General features: G+C 41.4%; 1 protein-coding gene across 6 annotated transcripts in view; it reads left to right on the top strand.

Annotated features, from left to right (window-relative positions):
• LOC308578269 (receptor-type tyrosine-protein phosphatase epsilon-like) overlaps positions 1–23,176 on the top strand; it is a 59,064-nt gene that overhangs the window by 8,011 nt on the left and 27,877 nt on the right. For 4 of the 6 annotated variants that reach the window (XM_081178520.1, XM_081178518.1, XM_081178519.1 and 1 more), the window contains exons 2-3: positions 20,283–20,385; positions 20,701–20,774. In XM_081178520.1, the coding sequence (XP_081034646.1) occupies positions 20,283–20,385; positions 20,701–20,774 (177 nt within the window). Of the gene's footprint in view, positions 1–20,282; positions 20,386–20,495; positions 20,600–20,700; positions 20,775–23,176 lie in introns of those variants that run through there. The other 2 variants (XM_081178523.1, XM_081178522.1) reach the window with 1 other exon arrangement.

The raw sequence follows: 23,176 nt of genomic DNA, 5'->3' as shown, positions 1-23,176 counted from the left end.
TGTTAGTCTCGCCAGCTCAGCATAGTCCATTAATTTCATTTGCCACTCTTCTTTTGTTGACATTTGCTCTTGTTTCCATCGTTGGGCTAATAATATTCTTGCTGCAGTGGTCACATATAAAAACAATTTTTTATCATTCTTATGAATTTCTGTACCTACCATACCAAGTGAAAGAGCTTCTGGTGTTTTTTAGAAATGTATATTTCAACATTTTAAAAATTTCATTATAAATCATTTCCCAGAAGTCTTTTACTTTTTTACATTCCCACCACATATGGTAAAACGTGCCTTCTTTTTCTTTACATTTCCAACATTTGTTGTTTGTTTTGTACAACTTGGCTAGTTTTACTGGTGTTATATACCATCATTTTCATTATATTTTCTACACCTTTCTTTAATAAAGCACTAGAACTGATCACTCTAGTTTTTTGAAATCCTTCTGTTGTATCCCTGCACCCAACCGTTCCCACAAGTTCTCCTTTGGGCCGGCAGTTCAGAACAACATACCCCTAGTTTTGTTTTTAAACTTTGTTATCTGTTGCCAAAGTTGCCATCAGACCTTAATGTATAATGTTCAGTTTCCCAGAAGAATGCATCCATTTCCCTTTCTGATCAGTTTGGCTTGTTTATAGCTATGGAAGTGGATTGTAGTTTCAGGATGAGAAAGAATTATAACAAACAAACTGGAAAATCGCTGTCGTTTACTGATGAAGATGCTAAAGCATGATAATGCCACTGGTTGGGTGATTTGTTGAGTTTACCTTTGCTTGCATGGTCTATCCTCTTTCACCAAAGTGTAGAAGCTGCTTCCACATGGGGCATTCTCTTGATAGAGAAGAATAAATGTGATGATGTGGGCTAGGCCAGTAGCATAGACCTGAACCACCCAGTTGATACAGGTTACAGATGAGTTACCCTAGGTAAAATCTAAACAAGGTTGGCCACAGAGGCCCTGTGAAATAAAATTAATTAATGGCTAAAATTAACCTGAAGATTGCCACTTGTCCAGTTTTAATTTTAATTTGTTTGAATTAATTCTGGGATGTATCTTAATTTATTGATTGCTTGTTTTTATGCATTGTCTTACTTGTATGATGTTAGCCGCTCTGAACCCAGCTTTGACCAGGGAGGGTGGGATATAAATAAAAAATTATTATTATTATTAAAATTAAGCAGAGTTTGGACACTGATAGATTTTGCTAGATTGCATCCTTTCCTGGTTACCCCATACAGTGGTATCTCTGGATGTGAACGGGATCCATTCTGGAGCACCATTCGCATCCTGAAGCGAACGTAAGATGCAACAGCACGTTTGCACGTCTGCGCGGGTTGCGTTTTGCCGCTTCTGTGCATGCGCGTGACGTCATTTAGAGCGTCTGCACATGTGCGAGTGGCACTCCGTTACTTCCAGGTCACCGCGGAGCGCAACCCGAAAATATTTAAGCTGAAGCGTATTCATCCCGAGGTATGACTGTACACTTAAATAGCTCAGTCAGTAGAGGGTTGTGGGTTCAAGTTCTACATTGGGCAAAATATTCCTTCATTGCAGGGGGTTGGACTAAGTGGCCTTCGTGGTCCCTTCCAACTACAGTTCTATGATGATTCTAACTTTAATATTCTCTGAATAAGAAAAAAATAGAAGGTAGCAAAAGTATTTCAAATTTATTCGTGCAAACAAGTTTGTAGCTACTATCCTTACAAAGTGTTGAAAAAAATATCCCCTAGGAAGATTGGGGGGGAGGGGAGGAACATCCAGAAAGCACTGAAAGAACAGCTATGGGAAGGGGAACCTGTGGCCCCCCAGATATTGCTGAATAGCAGCTCCCACTATCCCTGTCCACAGACCATGCTGACTAGGACTGATGGAAGTAAGTCAGCAACACCACAGAATCCTCTCCTCTGGAAGAAGTGGCCTGCTAATAGAAAGTTGATGTGGAGTTCTCACCTCGTGATATATTGCTTTTCAACATACCAGCGCTGAGTGTGGCTGTGGGGCAAGGGAAGCAAATTGTGCTTGACCGGTGAGGGTCCCCCCCCCCGAAAAAGCAAGGAGCAACTTGGCCTGCTTAGCCCCCAGTCATATTACATATTCTCTCTCTCCCCCCTCCCGTTCCGTGTGTGTGTGTGTGTGTGTGTGTGTGTTCTCAGGCAGTTATCTTAGCAGGTAAAGCCTCTTGGGCTTGCTAATAGGAAGGTTGGCAGTTTGAATCCCTGCGACGGGGTGAGCTCCTGTTGCTCTGTCTCAGCTTCTGCCAGCCTAGCAGTTTGAAAGCATACCAGTGTGAGTAGATAAATAGGTACCGGTGCAGTGGGAAGGTAAATGGTGTTTCCGTGTGTTCTGGCTCTCATAACAAACCTCTGTGCGCCAATAGTGGTTCAGTCATGCTGGCCACATGACCCTAGAAAGCTGTCTGTGGACCAACCCTGGCTCCCTTGGCCTGAAAAGCAAGATGAGCACTGCAACCCAAAGTCACCTTTGACTGGACTTAACCATCCAGGGGTCCTTTACCTTTACCTACCTCTCTTCTCAGCAGCAATAATGTGGCACATTTCCTTCTCCTGTTTCTTCTCTCCTTAAGTTCCTTTACCTCCATGTCCCCTTTGGGATCCTTGCATGCTGAGTATTGTTGAATGCAATTCTTAATGAGTTACTTGAAGCATTTTTTTGCTCAGCAAGAATGCCGACTGTTCTAGGGACTTTGGACAAAAGCCACATAAATGCCCAGGGGAAGCAGGTATGTCACCTGTTCTACAGTAGCTTAAATAAACAGTGTAGCAGTTGTTCTAATAGAGAATGCTCATACACCATACATTTAAAGAACATAACTTCCCTCACAGAATCCAGGGAATTGTAGTTTGCTAAAGGTGCTGGGAACTGTAGCTCTGTGAATGGTGAACTACAGTTTCCCAAGATTCCTTGGGGGGAGTCACGTTGTCTAAATGTGCTTCAAATGCTTGTTGTGTATGCAGCCAAGGTGAGGCACGTGTAAGTTGTTTTTGGCGATACATCGGTTGTGTGTGGGATGGCGGGGTGTTAAACAAAAATACCTTACCTTATTTGCAAAAACGGCAAACAGCAGACAGTACTAAATGTTAGTATTAAGAGACACACAGGCCACAAACGTGTATAATGGTGTCATAGAGGAAAATAAAGATTGCTGGGGGTGGGGTGATACAATAGAGGTTTCTAAAAATAAGAGCATCAATATAGAACTTCCCCCTTTCCTCATAATGCCATAAATGGGTGGCTTTGCCTTCATGCCTTGTTTGTCAGCTTCCAGAGGCATATGACTCTCTGTTGTTGAAACAGGAACTAGAAAGAAGAGCTTAGCCTAATCCACCCAGGCAGTTATCAGCTTTGATGAATGCTACCTTATTGCCACAAAGCCTGCTCAGAAGTGGGGAAATGTATTTGCTTTAATGTACTAGATTTTGAACATATTCCTTCTTGCAAAATTTCACATCCTGGGTTAGAGAGTACCTGCTGGAATTTACCCCCTGGTTGGAGCAATAAGAATCAAGCACCTAAAACCATCCTGTGCAGAACCTGGAAAACAACAAAGTCATGCCTTGGAAACTGCCATGCTTTCTGCCAGTTCCCCCCACCCCACCCTCCTCATTTGACAACCCTCAGGATTTTTGCTGTAGGGCCTGAAAGCAGAAATCCTATGGCACAGCAATGCTAAGATGGCTATCAACACAATCCCAGTGACAGCTGCTTCAGGGTCTGTGGAAACATTTTGAAAGCTCATTCTTTCAAAACCAGAATTGTACATTCAGTAATGTCATAGCTTGTATTACTATGAAATTAAGCATTTAGCTGCCTGTCTAGCAGAGGTGGTGTATGCATGCACATTGAGTCTTGCCCAGGCCAGGTGGAGAAGAGCCCATGTGCTAACAGACCTTTCTCTTTTATATCAAGCAACAATATGTATGAAGCGTTATAGAACGTGGACTTTCTTTGTCCCCTTTTATTATTTATTATTGTTGTTGGCTAGGCATGCATAAAGGTCTGCAGTGATGGTTGAGACTGGTGTCATGGTTGCGGATGCAAAGCAATATTCCATAATCTAGGGGTTAGAGGGCAAGGATGCTTAGAAGAGACATTCCTTTTTTTATTTTTTTTATTTTTTTTTTAATTCCGGTCGGCGCCAGCGTTAATGGCGGTCCTCTTTCCGAGCTTCGGAGGAGGACTGCTCTGCGAGTTCGGGTCTGACCCGCTACGGCAAGCGGGGGACCCCTAAAATCACAGGCGCTGAAGCCTGTGAACAAGGAGACTCGGCGGGCACCAGAAGCGCCCCCCCTTACTGCAGAAAGAGCCTTTTTAAAGGCTCTGGAACGGCATCGGGAGAGCGCGGTGCTGAGAGTCGTTACCCAGCCTGCAGAGTGAAGCCGCGTCGCCATTGACGGAGAGCGCCGATTCCTTCCTGTAAATCTGGGACTGAAAAACCTGTGAGTAAGACTGAACGCTAATTTGGAACCTTTTAAAATTGAAAATTTGGCTGAAAACGGGGAAGGTAAAAATTAAGGAAGTCTGCCTTCCCCCGACTGCATGACAGCTAAAGCAACGGAAATTTAAAGCTGCATCCGTATGAAACATTCCTTGACTATTTAACCTGACATTGGACTTAGATCTCCCCTCTAGCAAGCAGGACAGAGGGAAGGAAAAAGGGACAATAAGAACTGCATTACTTATCTAAAAGGGAAAAATCTTCTGCTGCCTTAATACCCTGAAACAGACTGCCAAACAAGACAATAGAGCACTGAACTGTCTTTAAATTCTTGGGAAAGTTACATGGTTGAAGTTTCCTTTGCTACAAAGTTTTTAGACCTTGTTGCTACAGTATATTGGAGTATGCTGAAATAGTATCCACTGGAAAAAGTGCTGTAACATATATTTACAAGCCTCCTGATATACTTGTCTTTAACTTCTTTGTCTCCGTACTCGGACATTTTGCTTTGCTCCCCCTAGAGGGCTTAAGTAACGGTTGTAACAGTCTAGGACAGTGGAATTTTCCATCAGGGGACTGTTTTCGTGGGAACGTCCTTGGGACATGAGTGGCCCAGCAGAAGAGATAACCACCAGAGCCAAAGCTAAGCAGCAACAACACCAGCAACAGCAACAAAAGAAAAGAGGCTCAATTACAGGCGTAACTCCTACAGGAACATAAGGACAAGAAAAAGTGACAGCTGCCTCCATGGAGTCAGTGACACAAGCGTTACTCAAGATAAATCAATCTTTGGAGACCTTGACAAAGCAGAGTACAGAAAATACACAGAAATTAACAGAACTAACAGCAAGACTGGACTTGAACACAGAATCTATAAACAGGCTGATTCAAGAAAACTCTGCAACACGTAAGATTCCAGAGGAAGCTAGAACTATTGCTGGAGAGACACAAGAGAACTTAGAACCGATTGCTAAAAAGGTTCATGAACATGATGCAACTTTGGCTTTGTGGGAATTACAGAGAAAGGAAAGAAATCTGAAACTGAGATTGATTCCCGAGAGCGAAGGAGACAACCTCGTGGAGTATTTAACACAAGAGTTTGCTGATTTCTGGGAAGACTTGGAGGAGGAAGAATTTAAGATAATAACAGCATTTAGACTGGGCAGAAGACTGAACAGAAAGACCCCGAGGGATTGCCTGATTACCCTTAGATCTAAGGAAGAAAGAGATAAAATATTAAAATTACACTACCAAAAGGCCTTGCAAATTGAAAATTCATCTATACAGATTTTTAAAGACATCCCTAAATATATCTTGGAGTTGAGAACCTTCTATAAGGATCTGGTCTACCTGCTGAAGAAGAACATCATTCCTTTCAGGTGGGAGTTCCCACAAGGACTGTCCTTTGACTACAAGGGAAATAAGGTGAAAATAAAGACAACACAAGACAAAGAGAGGTTCCTGGAAAGAAACCAAGAGGACCTACAGAAGGGAACTGTGGACCCAATCGCAGAACAAAGGAGAGCACTAGATATTTTGAACTTATCGTTTGGACTTAATCCACCACCATCAGAGGAAGAGCAACAACTGGGAGCAGTTGGAGGAACAACGGAAAAGTAACAAGATGGCCCTGCAATTCCTTAGTTGGAATTGTAATGGGCTCAATATGCCTTTGAAGAGACGTCAAGTTTTTCATATTTTGAAAAGAGAACAATTGGATTTGATATGTCTACAAGAACAGTGGGGTCACTCAGAGGAGAAAATGGTGAAATGCAAACAGGGGACACAGAAAGGGCTGAACTCCTCAATGCCTTCTTTGCCTCAGTCTTCTCCGATAAAGAAAACAATGCCCGACCTGAAGAATTTGGAGCAAATGATTCAGCAAAGGAAACACAGCCCAGAATAACTAAGGAGATAGTACAAGAATACTTGGCTAGTTTAGATGTATTCAAGTCTCCAGGGCCAGATGAACTGCATCCAAGAGTATTAAAAGAACTGGCAGATGTGATCTCAGAACCACTGGCAGTCATCTTTGAGAATTCCTGGAGAACAGGCGAAGTCCCGGCAGACTGGAGGAGGGCAAATGTTGTCCCTATTTTCAAAAAGGGGAAAAGAGAGGACCCAAATAATTATCGCCCAGTCAGTCTGACATCAATACCAGGGAAGATTCTGGAGCAGATCATTAAGCAAACAGTCTGTGAGCACCTAGAAAGGAATGCTGTGATCACCAATAGTCAGCATGGATTTCTGAAAAATAAGTCATGTCAGACTAACCTGATCTCGTTTTTTGACAGAATTACAAGCCTGGTAGATGAAGGGAACGCAGTGGATGTAGCCTACCTTGATTTCAGCAAGGCATTCGACAAGGTGCCCCATGATATTCTTGTAAAGAAGCTGGTAAAATGTGGTCTTGACTATGCTACCACTCAGTGGATTTGTAACTGGCTGACTGACCGAACCCAAAGGGTTCTCATCAATGGTTCCTCTTCATCCTGGAGAAGAGTGACTAGTGGGGTGCCACAGGGTTCTGTCTTGGGCCCGGTCTTATTCAACATCTTTATCAACGACTTGGATGATGGACTCAAGGGCATCCTGATCAAATTTGCAGATGACACCAAACTGGGAGGGGTGGCTAACACCCCAGAGGACAGGATCACACTTCAAAACGACCTTGACAGATTAGAGAACTGGGCAAAAACAAACAAGATGAATTTTAACAGGGAGAAATGTAAAGTATTGCACTTGGGCAAAAAAAATGAGAGGCACAAATACAAGATGGGGGACACCTGGCTTGAGAGCAGTACATGTGAAAAGGATCTAGGAGTCTTGGTTGACCACAAACTTGACATGAGCCAACAGTGTGACGCGGCAGCTAAAAAAGCCAATGCAATTCTGGGCCTCATCAATAGGAGTATAGCATCTAGATCAAGGGAAGTAATAGTGCCACTGTATTCTGCTCTGGTCAGACCTCACCTGGAGTACTGTGTCCAGTTCTGGGCACCACAGTTCAAGAAGGACACTGACAAACTGGAACGTGTGCAGAGGAGGGCAACCAAAATGGTCAAAGGCCTGGAAACGATGCCTTATGAGGAACGGCTAAGGGAGCTGGGCATGTTTAGCCTGGAGAAGAGGAGGTTAAGGGGTGATATGATAGCCATGTTCAAATATATAAAAGGATGTCACATAGAGGAGGGAGAAAGGTTGTTTTCTGCTGCTCCAGAGAAGCGGACACGGAGCAATGGATCCAAACTACAAGAAAGAAGATTCCACCTAAACATTAGGAAGAACTTCCTGACAGTAAGAGCTGTTCGACAGTGGAATTTGCTGCCAAGGAGTGTGGTGGAGTCTCCTACTTTGGAGGTCTTTAAGCAGAGGCTTGACAACCATATGTCAGGAGTGCTCTGATGGTGTTTCCTGCTTGGCAGGGGGTTGGACTCGATGGCCCTTGTGGTCTCTTCCAACTCTATGATTCTATGATTCTATGATTCTATGATTCTATGATTCTATGATTCTAAGAAACCCATGTAACCAGAGCACACAGGAAACTACTCATAAATAAAAGATTAGGACAAGAATTCATTTCATCGGACAAAGTTAAGAAAAGAGGAGTTGTGATTTATGTAAAAGAGAAATGGGTTCCAAAAATGATGTTTAAAGATGAACAAGGAAGATATTTGGCAGTTGAAATACAAGTGCAAGGAGAAAAATTTCTAATAGTTGGAGTTTATGCACCAAATGAAGGCAAGGCGGAATTCTTCAAGAAGCTCCATGAAACTTTGATGGACTATTTGGATTATAATGTGATAATTATGGGAGACATGAATGGTGTGGTTTCTACAAATATGGACAAAGCACAAAGACTGACAATTTCAAAGGAAGGGAGACTTCCGAAGACCTTCTTTGAAATGACCGAGAACATGGACTTAATAGATATATGGAGAACGAGGAACCCTCTTGAGAGAGAAGGAACATTCTTTTCTCAAGCAATGATGACCTGGACCAGAATTGATCAAAACTGGATCACTAGTGGGATGGCTCCAAAGATTAAGAAGATAGAAATCTGTCCAAAAACTTGCTCCGACCATAACGCCGTAAAGATGGAAATGAAACTTACAACAACTGGTCAATTTAGATGGAGGATGAATGACACCCTGTTTAGAGACAAGGAGATCCACATGAAGGCCCAAAAAACTCTAAAGGACTATTTTGAAATAAATCTAAAGGCCGATGTGGAAAAAAGAGTGATCTGGGATGCAAGTAAAGCTGTGATGCGAGGTTTTTTGATTCAACAAAACTCAATAAAAAAGAGAAAGCAGAATGAGAAGAAGGAAAAGATCCTGGAAAAGATAAAAGGAGAGAAAAAATTAAGATCAAAACCAAAGTCCCAGGAGATTTTGAGAGAGATTAAGCTATACCAGACACAATATATGGAATTGATGAATCAAGAGATTGAGTGGAAGTTAAAGCAAATGAAACAAAAGACATTCGAATCGGCAGACAAATGTGGCAAACTTCTGGCATGGCAATTGAAGAAAAGGCAGAAACTAAATACAGTTACAAGCCTAGAAGTGGATGGAAAGAACATATCTAAACCCAATGAGATTAGAAACTGTTTTCTGAGCTACTTTAAAAAACTTTATTCTCAAGGACCACAAAATGAAGAGGACATAGATAAATTCCTTAATAAACATGGATTACAAAAAATCTCTCATCAAAGCAAGGTGGATTTAAACCAGAGAATAACAGAACAAGAGATAGAGGGTGCCATTCAGGACATGCAATTGGGCAAATCTCCAGGGCCAGATGGACTGACTTCCAGATATTACAAATCTTTGAAGGAGTGGTTGGTTCAACCGTTAAAGGAAGTCTGCAACGAGATCTTAGAGGGAAAAAAGGCACCAGAATCGTGGAAAGAAGCGTATATTTCACTCATACCAAAGACAGAGACTGAAAAGACTCAACTTAAGAACTACCGCCCAATATCATTACTTAATGTGGATTACAAAATCTTTGCAGACATTTTGGCGAAAAGATTTAAAAGAGTGTTGATGGAGAAGATTCATAGGGACCAAGCAGGCTTTCTCCCAAAGAGGCATTTATCAGACAATGTAAGGAATATAATAGACATTTTGGAACGGCTAGAGGTGAATATAAACACCAAAGCAGTGTTGATTTTTGTGGACGCGGAGAAAGCCTTTGACAATATTTCTTGGAGCTTTATGAAAAAGAATCTTCATGGGATGGGGGTAGGCCAAGGTTTTGAGAATGGTATGGGTGCGATATATTCTGAACAAAAAGCTAAGCTGATTGTAAATAATGTGATAACGGAGGAACTTAAGATAGAAAAAGGAACACGACAGAGGTGCCCAATTTCCCCATTGCTTTTCATTTCTGTTCTGGAGGTGTTGCTGAATATGATTAGAAATGACCAGCAGGTTAAAGGTGTACAGGTCGGGGTTAAACATTACAAGTTAAAGGCCTTTGCAGATGACCTAGTATTGACTCTACAAGAGCCAGACACTAGTACGAAAAGGCTGTTGGAGATAATCCAACAATTTGGTCAGGTAGCCGGATTTAAACTGAACAAACAAAAAACTAAAGTATTAGAAAAAAACTTAACAGATACGGAGAAGGAGAAATTTCAAGAAGAGACAGGTTTGACAGTGGTTAAGACGGTGAAATACCTAGGGGTTTATTTGACATCTAAAAATTTGAACTTGTATAAGGACAACTATGAAAAATGTTGGTCAGAAATTAAAAAAGACCTAGAAATATGGTCAAATTTGAAATTGTCAATGTTAGGCCGAATTGCAGTGATTAAGATGAATGTATTGCCTAGAATGTTGTTTTTGTTTCAAACTTTGCAGATTCTTGACAAGATGGACTGTTTCAAGAGGTGGCAGAAAGATATTGCGAAATTTGTCTGGCAGGGCAAAAAGCCCAGAATAAAATTTAAAGTACTTACAGATGCAAAAGAAAGAGGGGGGTTTGCCCTGCCAGACTTAAAACTGTACTATGAAGCAGCAGCGTTTTGCTGGCTGAAAGAGTGGATGCTCCTCGAGAACACAGATATCTTGGATTTAGAAGGTTTCAATAATACATTTGGTTGGCATGCATATCTATGGTATGATAAAATCAAAGTGCATAGGGCCTTTAAGAATCACATTGTCAGAAAAGCGTTGTTTAATGTATGGATAAGATATAAAGACTTGTTGGAAAATAAAACCCCTAGATGGCTGTCACCTTTGGAGGCTAAGGCAGTGAAGAAACTCAATATGGAGGCCGGATGGCCAAAGTATTGGGAAATTTTGGAACAAGATGGAGATAAATTGAAATTACAGAGTCATGAGAAATTGAAACCAAAAGTACAAGATTGGCTCCATTATTATCAAATAATGGAGGTTTACAAACAAGATAGAAAAATTGGCTTCCAGGTGGAAAAATCAAAATTAGAGACTGAACTGTTAGAACCCAATACCAAGAATTTGTCAAGAATGTACAATTTGCTGCTGAAATGGAATACACAAGATGAAACAGTCAAATCGGCTATGATTAAGTGGGCACAGGATATTGGCCATAACATTATGTTTGCTGACTGGGAATGGTTGTGGAACACCGGTATAAAATTCACGGCATGTAATGCCTTAAAGGAAAATATTATGAAAATGATTTACAGGTGGTACATGACCCCAGTCAAGCTAGCAAAAATTTACCATTTGCCTGATAATAAGTGTTGGAAGTGTAAAGAAACTGAAGGTACTTTCTATCACCTTTGGTGGACATGCCCGAAGATTAAGGCTTTCTGGGAAATGATATATAATGAAATGAAAAAGGTACTTAAATGTACTTTCCTTAAGAAACCAGAGGCCTTTCTCTTGGGCATAGTCGGCCAATTGGTGTCAAAGAAAGATAGAACTTTCTTTATGTATGCTACAACAGCAGCAAGAATACTTATCGCAAAGTATTGGAAGACACAATATCTACCCACCCTGGAAGAATGGCAGATGAAAGTGATGGACTATATGACATTAGCTGAGATGACTGGCAGAATCCGCGATCAGGGAAAGGAGACGGCGGAAGAAGAATGGAAGAAGTTTAAAATTTATCTTAAGGACTACTATAAACTGGATGAATGTTAGAATGTCGAGGTTTTGAGAAAGAAAGGGTTACAGCGATATAAGATTAGATTAAAGGAAAGATTAAGAGGACAGAGGCTTGACAGAACTATTTAGAACTTGCTGAAAAACTTTGGACATTGGGATACAGAAAGGGGAGGTATGGGGGAGTCCGAGAAACAAGGTTTATGAAAAAAAGGGTACGAAACTATACATGTTTGTATGTCTTTTTATATGTTTGTATTGTTTTTAAAAAATTTGTAAAACCAATAAAAATTTTTTTTTAAAAAAATAGAAGAGACATTCCTAGGCTTACAGATTCCTTGGCCACAGGATCTTTTCCCTTACTCACAGCTCTTTGACAGTGGCCTGGTTTGCATATTACACCAAGCCCAAACCATGGTTAAGGATGAATGTGCAGGCTCTCAGGGAGGGGGTAATGGATGCCATGCTCCTTCCTGGTCATTCATCTTCTTCTGAAGCTTTTCCTGTTTATAAAATTTTATACAGGGAGAAGATCTTTTTTAAGACGGGGGGCCGGACCTCTGTTTTATTTAATGCATTTCAAGTAGGAAGAGGGTGAGTGCCATCTAATAAGAGGCAATATTTGCATATTGAACAGGGAGGTTATTTACAAAGATTGGCTGGATCTGATTATCCAGACGATAACTGAAGCTTCTCATAACGTGGACCCTAAATTACTGTTGCTACAGCTCTCCAAACCTTTCAAACCACATAGCCCACCGAGTGTCACATGTTTAACAAATTGCCATACTCTATTTTAGGCCTGTACTGCTGCGGTTGACTATTTGTTGCAATGAAAAGGACTGCAGCAAATAGATCTGTAGTTCATTGCTTGTGTTTGCTTTTAGTATAACTGCTGAGTATATTTATTATAAGAATTGTTAAATTATTATTATTCAGGTTGCATTTATATGCTTCTGTGCATTTAAAGTGCAAAGATAATTCACTTTCATAAGAGTATTACAAGTTTGTATGCATATGGAAATCAGAAAATCACTAAGTAGCTTTCCCCAGTGTGGATTTTTGAAAATTCTGCTCTTGTGCATATTATTTCCAGTGGTGTATCTAAGAGACTAGGTTGCAAATCATGAAGTTCCTGGTTTGAATCTTTTCTCAGCCATGAACTTAGTAGGTGGCTTTAGGCAAGCTGCTCTCAGCCTCAGTCCTCCCATCCATTGTAAATGGATAATACAGTACTGACTAACCTTTTCAGGGATGTTACAAGACTGCAACTAGATAATAACTGGAAGGTCCTGCCCAAATGTTTTAATTCAATGCCATCTGTAAGTTCATAAGGACAAAAAGTTACGTGTTCCAAATACTTTATGAAAAATGTTCTTCTCTTTACCCCACCAACACCAAAAAGGGATCCATTAAATATTACAGTATCATTTTCAGGGTTTGCAGAAGTATACACTACCCCTGTTAAAAAAGACAAACCAGCCCAGGGTGAACTGTGCATTCTTAGTAGCTGCAGAATGTTGAAAGATAGGAAACAGAAAACTGGTTGTGTAGAGTAGAATGCCCTCCATGATCCTCTGACAATTTACAGAGTTGTATGCTGGAGAAGGGTGTGGTGGATGGGTGGGTGGATGGATGGATCCCTAAGCAGGAACATTCCTTCCATTTTTTCCCTTTTCAAATTATGAAGCTCAAAACAGGAAAGCAAATATTGTGAACATACAAAGTTTTAGTAATAGCTTCAAGAGAAAACAACAACATCGCCTGAAAAATTAGATGTGCATGTTCTGTTACACACATGACACGCTGCAAAGAACATCCATAACAAAGTGAAAGTTGTTGTGATAACACAGGGTGATGATGATGATGAAGTATCACTGTTTGGATTCAGTACAGAGCTAGGAGTCACCTTCAGTATCTACCTATTATATGTTACAGTCGCACTGCCAGTGTTGGTAAGGTGGTCCCTGTTGCCCTTCTTGCTTGGCTTCACTGGATGGCTATTTGAACACAGGAAAATAAATTTTATGGAAAATATGGGTGACCTTACAAGACATTGATTCTGATGTCCATCATTCCAAAAACACATATTTTCAAAGTAAAAAATTCATAATAGTTCATAGTAGTGAAAATTCACTCACTTAAGAGATGTATTTTATTGTGTGTGTGCTTTTATGTTCACACACACTACACCTGAGCTGTAAGAGTATATCTCCTGGAGTTTTGCAAACTTTTATATGCATACAATAGTTTTCACCTGCAGTGTGCAGCTTGTAGCACCCGTGGTCCATAAGTGCATAAGTAATTCAGTGTCATTTGTAAGTAGAACCATGTGGAATGGGTGCGACAGCCTAGTTTCTTCCATGCCAGCAGTGTGTTGTCTCAGTGGCATGGAAAGTAACCACATAATTGCACTCATTTCATGAGGCATTTCTACCATAATAATTATTAGTTTTATTATTGTTATTTACCGTATTTTTCGCCCTATAGGACGCACTTTTTCCCCTCCAAAAATGAAGTAAGGGATATGAAAAAAAGGTTATGAAATTATACATGTTTGTTTGTCTTTTTATTTGTTTGTATTGTTTAAAATTTTTTTGTAAAACCAATAAAAAATTTGCAAAAAAAACAAAAAACAAAAATGAAGGGGAAATGTGTGTGCGTCCTATGGGGTGAATGCAGGCTTCAGGAAGCTATCCGCAAGCCTTGGGAGCCCGCGGGAGTTCCCGCCGGGCTCCCAAGGCTTGCACATAGCAGCCTGTTCTGGGGGCTGGGGTCGGGGGAAGCTTGGGCTTCCCCCACCCCAGCCCCATGCCTGGGGGGGGGGGAATAAATTATTTTTCTTTATTCCCCTCCAAAAAAAACCCCTAGGTGTGCCCTATAGGGCGAAAAATACGGTACATACAGTGATGGTTCCAGGAGCACGCCCAAACTGCAACCTGCCTCTTTAAGGGGGATGCCTGGTAGATGGCGGCGCAAGCACTTGCAGCGGCTCGGCACTCCGAAGACCGGTATTCAGTGATTTGTGTTTTATTTTTATCTGTGAACTTATTGCTGCTATGGACTGTGAATACTCAGGCACAAGTAATTTATAGTCGTCAAGAGCTCTTAAGTATCGGCAGAGGGGAAGGCTGCAACCAGGAGGTCTCAACCTACAACATTCCAGCTGAGCTTATCAGAGAGCCTCCATATCTTGCACATTCTTGGGATACTCCCCTTGCTCTCCTTGCCAGAAAGAAAAGGAAACGGAGAGGGCGCAAGCAGAAGAGGGGTTGCAGGGCTGGACTACGAGTGAGGCTAGGTAAAAACCCCCACAAGCCTGCATTGCCAAGTCTCCTTGTATCAAATGTGAGATCCTTACCCAACAAGGTAGAGGAGTTGGAACTTATTACCTCTCGGCAGAAAAGTATCCGGGACTGTTGTGTTATGGTCCTTTTAGAGACGTGGCTGGATCCCTCCTTTCCACAGGGACTTCTGCAGCTAGAAGGACGCTCAGTAATTAGAGCGGATAGAACCGCCAAATCCGGGAAGAGCAGAGGAGGAGGAATTTGCGTTTATATAAACAACAACTGGAGCTCAGACATTAAACAAATGGACACGCATTGCTCTCCTGACTTGGAGTACCTAGTGGTGAAGTGCCGCCCTTTTTACTTGCCACGTGAGTTTAATGTTGTTATAATAACAGCGGTGTATATACCTCCCGATGCAAACACTACTACAGCTATGGGCCACCTGCTGACTGCTATTAGCAGACAGCAGCGGGCCCACCCGGATGGAGCACTTGTGGTTGCTGGTGATTTCAACCGAGCCGATTTAAGGACTGTGCTCCCTAAGTTCCACCAGTATGTTGATTGTCCCACTAGGGGGGGAAACACCTTGGACCGAGTATATAGTAACATCATGCATGGATACAAGACCAAGCCCCTGCCCAATTTGGGGCAGTCAGACCACATATCCTTACTTATGATACCATCATATAGACCTCTCGTACGCAGAATTAGACCATCAACTAGAGAGATACGAGTGTGGCCAGTAGGTGCATCTGAGCAACTCCAAGACTGCTTTCGGAGCACCGAGTGGTCGCTTTTTGAGGAGAATAATGTGGACACATATGCTTCAACAGTACTGTTTTACGTTAAAAGCTGCATTGATGTTGTCACTACCACCAAACAAATACGGGTGTTCCCTAACAACAAGCCCTGGCTAAACAGGGATGTGTATCTTCTGTTAAAGGCAAGAAATGCTGCTTTTCACTCTGGTGATGCGCAGCAGTATAGAGAAGCTAGAGCCAAATTGAAAAAGGGTATTAGGAACGCCAAAGCTATGTACTGCCGGAGGATCGAAAAACATTTTGAGAGCTCCGACCCTCGTCGAGTATGGCAAGGCTTGAGACAAATTACAGGGCAAAATACTAAAAACGAATTGGCTAGCAGCAGTGCGCACCTGGCTGATCAACTGAATCAATTTTTTAGCCGCTTTGAGGAGGGAACCGGAACTATCGTCACTACAGCATTGGCCACCAGCACATCATCAGAAACTACTACTGATAGACAACCACTTTTATTACAGACCTGTGACGTACAACATGCCTTTCGGAGCATTAACATCAGGAAGGCAGCTGGACCGGATGGAATCATGGGACGGGCTATTAGGGACTGTGCTGCAGAATTAGCCGGCGTATTTACGGACATTTTCAACCTATCCCTGTTGCAGGGTTATGTCCCTACCTGCCTGAAGACATCGATTATAGTGCCAGTCCCCAAGCAGTCAGTGGTGGTATCTCTCAATGATTATAGACCAATAGCCTTAACATCTGTTGTTATGAAATGTTTTGAGAGATTGGTGCTAGATTATATTAAGGCTAGTCTTCCATCCACTTTAGACCCGTTCCAGTTTGCATACAGAAGAAACAGATCTACTGATGATGCTATTTCCATCGCCGTCCATACTGTATTGAGTCATCTAGAACGACAGGGAACCTACGCAAGGCTGTTGTTTGTGGACTACAGTTCTGCCTTCAATACAATTCTGCCAGACAGGTTATTTCTTAAAATGACCAACTTGGGTATACATCAGAAGATCTGTCTCTGGGTAAGGAATTTCCTGACTGATAGGCCGCAGACAGTGAGAATGGGACCTTACTATTCTTCTACTCTAGTATTAAGCACAGGAGCCCCTCAGGGATGCGTGCTAAGTCCCTTTCTCTATTCTCTGTACACATTTGTTTGCACCCCACTGTATAAGTCCAACACAATCATCAAATTTGCGGATGATACAACAGTGGTGGGGCTCATCAGTGAGAACGATGAGACTGCTTATAGGAAAGAAGTACAGGGGTTAATTCAATGGTGTAAAGAAAATAATCTTATGCTTAACACCAAAAAAACCAAAGAACTCATAATTGACTTTAGGAGAAAGAAAAGTGTATTGTTACCATTGCACATAAATGGCGAGGAAGTGGAGAGGGTTGGTAGTTTTAAATACCTGGGCATTTATATCTCGGAGGACCTCTCATGGACTGCAAATGTTAATATGGTTGTGAGGAAGGTGCAGGGGAGGTTGTATTTCCTGAGAATGCTCAGGGGACTGAATCTATCCCAGCACCTACTCCTGTCCTATTATCATAGTACCATCGAGAGTGTCCTAACCTATAGTATATTATCGTGGTATGGGAGCAGCTCTGAAACGGATAAAAAAGCTTTACAGCGAACAATTAAAATTGCCCAGAACGTTATTGGGCTCCGACTACCAACCCTGGATGAGATCTTCACGTCTCGCATCTTGAAGAAGTCACATAATATTCTGAGAGATCCCACCCACCCTGCTCACAACTTCTTTGAACTATTGCCTTCGGGCAGAAGATATAGGACAATGAAAACACGAACCACACGCCTTCTGAATAGTTTCTATCCAAGAGCTCTGATTGCACTAAATAATGATCTCAGGGCCAGTTGCAAGGTTTAGTAAGTAGGGAGTGGAAGGAATGAGATAGGTTTTAGGTTATGTTATGTTTTTAATAGGTCATGCTATATTCTGGATTATGTATGTTTTATAGATTATGTCTAAATAGATGAGAGTTCGGAGATACGTGCAAATGTATATGTGAACCCGGTCTTTGGGTGGGTGTTTGATTTTCGTTGTTGTGTATACTGTGTATATACGGACAATGACAATAAAATTATCTAAATCTAAATCCCATCCAGAGCACACAACTTTGTCATCTGCACTTTTGCTAAAGAGTAGTATGAATGATCTCAAGCTTATGATAAGCTTCTCCAAGTTCTGATATTAAGGACCACCTGTCCCCATATGAATTAACACAGACCCTACAACCATCATCTGAGGCCTTTCTCATGTGCCTGCTCCCCGAGAGGTCCAGAGGGTGATGATACAAGAGCAGGCCTTTTCAGTGACGGATCCCCGTTTCTGGAATGCTTTCCCCAGGGACGTTCGTCTGATGTCTTCATTACATATATTTAGGCACCAGGCAAAAATGTTTCCCTTTAACCAGACGTTTGACTGATTAACTTGCTATGTCTTTTTAAACGTATTTGGGGGAGGGGTTTTATTGGTTTGTTCTAATTTTTATTATGTATTCTGTGTTTTTATGTTGTGAACCGCTGTTGTGCTTTGCAAGAGAGTTGTTGTTCAGCAAAAGTCTGTTGCACATGCACAATCTCGTGTGTTCCATGTAAGGAGATCTGCTGCTCTATTTAAAGTTCAGAAGCTGTGAGAAGGAAACAATGGGTGGGGAAAAGAGGGGGGAACCTTATCAATTAAAGTAAAATAATTAGTTTGGATTCCTCTAGGTTATGAGGCAGAATGAAGTATGCTTAGTCCTATGGGTATTTATTAGTTTTGTTGCAATGGATGGCATTGGATAGAAAAAGTATTTCATTATAAATAGAAGAAATCTGTAATTAAAGCTTCTGGAACTAAATATTTAGGGTGGTTCTGTGTCTGAAAAGCCCTAAGGATTCAGCAGACAATAATACTTTTGTTTCTACATAAGGAATGCCTGTCGTCTCAGTATTATTGTAAAAACAAAAATGTTATGACTATACACTTTTTTATCTCTCATATCTCATCGGCCATCTTTTCTTTCTTCCTCCCTCTGAAATATGATGTTGGTATTTTCTAAGATTATTACTCCGAGTATTTTTATATGCCTAATGTCAACACACATTTTTTCACCTTATATTATCCCTTCTTCATTTGCATTTGGTTTTAAACAGCAGAGGTTTGAGAGAGCCAGTGTGGTGTAGTGGTTAAGAGCGGTAGTCACGTAATCTGGGTAACCGGGTTCGCGTCTCCGCTCCTCCACATGCAGCTGCTGGGTGACCTTGGGCCAGTCACACTTCTTTGAAGTCTCTCAGCCCCACTCACCTCACAGAGTGTTTGTTGTGGGGGAGGAAGGGAAAGGAGATTGTTAGCCGCTTTGAGACTCCTGAAGGGGAGTGAAAGGCGGGATATCAAATCCAAACTCTTCTTCTTCTTCTAAAGCACAGTGGAAGGAAAACTGAAAAGAAAAAGTGATGGCTTAAAACCATGGCAAAAGTTTGAGTAGAGTGAGCAGGGGTGAGGAAATGGCAATTTAAAAGAGGGTTGGAGTTGTGCCCATCTCTGCTATTTTCCTTGTTAAAACTGACTTGTCTGGGTTTTCTTAATTTAAAAAAGTTCAGCTTCGCTCCATACCTGCTTTGCTTAAACCTGTGGCATTGTTTAAATCCACAGTTTTCATCTCGGGGTGGCTCTACCCCCAATTTACTTAAACTTGTGTCCCTGTTTGAGTACAACGAGAAGACAGGAACACTGAAAGGGGGAAAGTGACTGTTTTAAACTTCTCCCTCTTCCATTTCTCACCTAGCTCTTGTCAAAGAGATAACAGATGCAAAGCCCTGACATATTCCATGGTACATTCCCACAAATATGTATTTAATTCCTGGTACCACAAAGTTCCAGATTCAGTGTAGCACAGGGGTCAGCAAACTTTTTCAGCAGGGGGTCGGTCCACTGTCCCTCAGACCTTGTGGGGGGCCGGACTATATTTTGAAAAAATAATAATAAACAAATTCCTATGCCCCGCAAACAACCCAGAGATGCATTTTAAATAAAAGCACACATTCTACCCATGTAAAAACACCAGGCAGGCCCCACAAACAACCCAGGGATGCATTTTAAATAAAAGCACACATTCTACTCATGTAAAAACACGCTGATTCCCGGACCGTCTGGGGGCCGGATTTAGAAGGCTATTGGGCTGGATCCGGGCCCCGGGCCTTAGTTGGCCTACCCATGGTGTAGCACGTTAGCAGAGATTGTTGATGAGGAAGTAAGAACTGGTGGTGGTTTGTGAGTGGGGAAAACTTACTGCCCTTTTAAGTTTAGGATGAAAATCAGTTGGCATCCACCTGTTCCTGGTGGTCAAATATTCCACAAAGCTCAGAAGGGTACATGAAGGCCATTTATGGTTTGATGGCGTTGTCTGACAACAAAGAAGCAAATAGCTGTATGGCAAAACTATTTTGGAAGTGACAAGGGAATTGTTGCTGTCAGGATTCTCATTTCTAGCCAAGAACTTCAAAAGAGATTATAACTTGCTCAAAATGCTATGTGGCTAATTCGTGTTAAGTAATTTGTTAAGTAGGAACTGTGTGTATGCGATTTTATCTGTTAGAGATTAAGAAATTCGTTGTTTCCCCACTTCTTACTTCTCTTTTTAAACTCCTAGGCCCTCCAAAAGAAAACAGTCCACCGCCACATCTGTTGACTTCAATGCTGATCCTGATTCTGGTGTTTATAATTCTGATCCTTTTAGCTGGCTATTTCTTCAGGTAAGCAGACATCAGACGCTTAGCTTGGAACTAGTTCTGTCTTGTTTCCATGTGATCTAATGAGGAAATGAAAGTGTGTTGCGTGCAGCTGTGCTGGCTGCACTCACCCACATTAGCGAGGGCAGCGGAGGATGTTACACACACTGTTTCTCTCCACCATCTGAAGCTTTTACAAACGGAAGATGATTAGAAAGAGTTTTTCCAGAATTACATGGTTTGTGAGACAAGCTGCAGTATTATACGTAAACAGGTAACTTATTTATTCACAACAGATCTGCACTATCCCCCTAAATTTATCTTATTATAATTATTAAGGTTCAGGAAACACAGAAAAGCAGTGGTGACTTCAAGTGATAAAAAAATACCGAATGGAATCTTAGAAGAGCAAGGTAAAATATAAATTTGATTTACTTAATATTGAAAATCTTAGGTTTTTTAAAGTGGTAAATATAATGCTGAATGTAAATGTTTGGTTACTGAAATGTTTGTTACTGTTAGTTGTTGTTTTTATTTTAAAACTTTCTTTACTTTTTAAAGCAACTTTCGCTTTTGTAGTAATATGCTGCTTACAAGTTTCTATCTATAACAGGGTGTAGGATCCAAGACAAAGACTGGAAATTGAATATATTTATATTTAAAGTCTAGTTAGACTTGGGCCACTTTTTACATATTATAAATGTTAGGTATAGAACCGAGAGATCTTAAGTATACCTTGTCCTAAAATTAGGTTTGAAGAAGGGTATATAAATATTTTAAAGAAATAATTACACAAGAATGTTTTGTGAATGTGAGAAACAGTAGTTTTAAAACATGTGTATCATACCTATTCATTTGTGAAGGAGACAGAAATCACTGTACAACCCAGCTGAGTGAACTGGATGTTTTTATTTCATGTATTTAAAAAAGCCTTGAAACAGAGCCATGAACTGGACTTGCAGAAAGTTGCAGCTATTGAATAATACTTTTGTTTAAAAGTAGTGGCTCTTAAGCATCTTTATCTCTGCCCTAGATCAAAACCAGTGTGATGTTGCTAATACCTATCAATTAGATATTGCATTCCAAGTGTTCAGGGCACTTAAGACTGCAATCCTGTACACACTTACCTGAAGTAAGGTCACATCCTTTAAATCACTTGGCTTTCCCCAAAGAATCATGTGAACTTCAGAGACCTCAGCAAACTGCAGCTCCCAAGATTATTTGGGGGAAGTCATGTGTTTTCAGTGTATGGCGTGAATGTGACCAAGGTCCTACCAAACTTAACAGGACTTGCTTCTGTGTTGCTGTGCTGTGATTGTGCTGTGAGAAACATTCTCTTGGTGTGAAACTACAGTTTGTAACTGGAATTATAGCGGGTTGGTTAAGCAAGTATTTTGCTTTCCAGATATAACACCCCAACACCCGTAGTGTGCCCCTTGCTCACAAAATTTCAAGGCTTAGTTTTTAAAAATAAATAAATAAAATAAAATAAAATATGCGATTATAGTCCATTGTAGCTAAGGAAGGATGGAACATGCCTTACTCCAGGTATGCTGTGTCCCCAATAATACCCCTTCCCCTGTGAATGAAAAGCAAGAGGCAGCCACATGTGACATTTGTGTAGTTTAACTCTCAGTGGCTTGGATCCAGAAACTCGGTGAGCAGAACTAGGGCACTCCTGTGAGTGGAAGGAGGAAGTTACTATTTTGTCCTTTTCCCTGGAACTGCCAGTTCCCACTGAGAATCTGCTCTCAAAGGTTTCAGGCTCTTTGAAACACATGAGATTGCTTGGAGGAATGCAGGAAGAAGGTGAAGCTGGCAAAAATCTCTGCTCCCCCCCCACCTCACCCCCTCCCCGTTCTTCCAGTGGGAGTTTATACTAGGTTACAGTCTCTCTTGTGAATAATAATAATAATAATAATAATAATAATAATAATAATTTATTATTTATACCCCGCCCATCTGGCTGAGTTTCCCCAGCCACTCTGGGCAGCTTCCAATCGAGTGTTAAAAACAATACAGCATTAAATATTAAAAGCTTCCCTAAACAGGGCTGCCTTCAGATGTCTTTTAAAGATAAGATAGCTGCTTATTTCCTTCACATTCCACAGGGCAGGTGCCACTACCAAGAAGGCCCTCTGTCGTAAGGTCGTAAGAACAGCCTTTCAGAATCAGGCCAAACGCCCATCTAGTCCAGCATCCTGGGCTCACGGGGGTCAAGCAGAAGCCTATAGGAAGTTCACAAGCTGGATGTAACAGCATGTCCCCCATTTTTTATTCCCAGCAGCCTTGCATTCAGAGGCATACTGAGGGCAACTCGGGCTTCAACCCGTCATTCTTTCAATAGTCCTGTATTGTAAATTTCCATTTCATGGGCAAGGGGCTATGAGCTTGCCCAGGCGCAGCTGGTTTATAGCTGAGTTTAATCCTTAAACTGGTTGGCTAGACTCACAATTTACATTACTGACCACTGAGCTGCACCTGATTTTATGTATAAATAAATACAAATACATTAATAGAAATACAGTGGTACCTCGGCTTACGAACTTAATCCGTTCTGGAAGTCGTTCTTAAATCAAAACTGTTCTTAAACCGAGGCGCGCTTTCCCTAATGAGGCCTCCCACCACTGATGCCCTTCCACCGTTCGGATTCCGTTCTTAGACTGAGGTAAAGTTCTCAAACCAAGACACTATTTTCGGTTTTGCGGAGTTTGTAAACCAAATTGTTCTTAAACCGGACTGTTCTTAAACCGAGGTACCACTGTATAGGCATAGTAAGTGTTACACAAGAATACACCATCCAGCTGTTATAGCA

The sequence above is a fragment of the Podarcis bocagei genome (genome assembly GCF_964188305.1).
Source record: "Podarcis bocagei genome assembly, chromosome: W".
Taxonomy (NCBI): Eukaryota; Metazoa; Chordata; class Lepidosauria; order Squamata; family Lacertidae; genus Podarcis; species Podarcis bocagei.
This window is presented reverse-complemented; position numbering and strand designations above follow the sequence as displayed.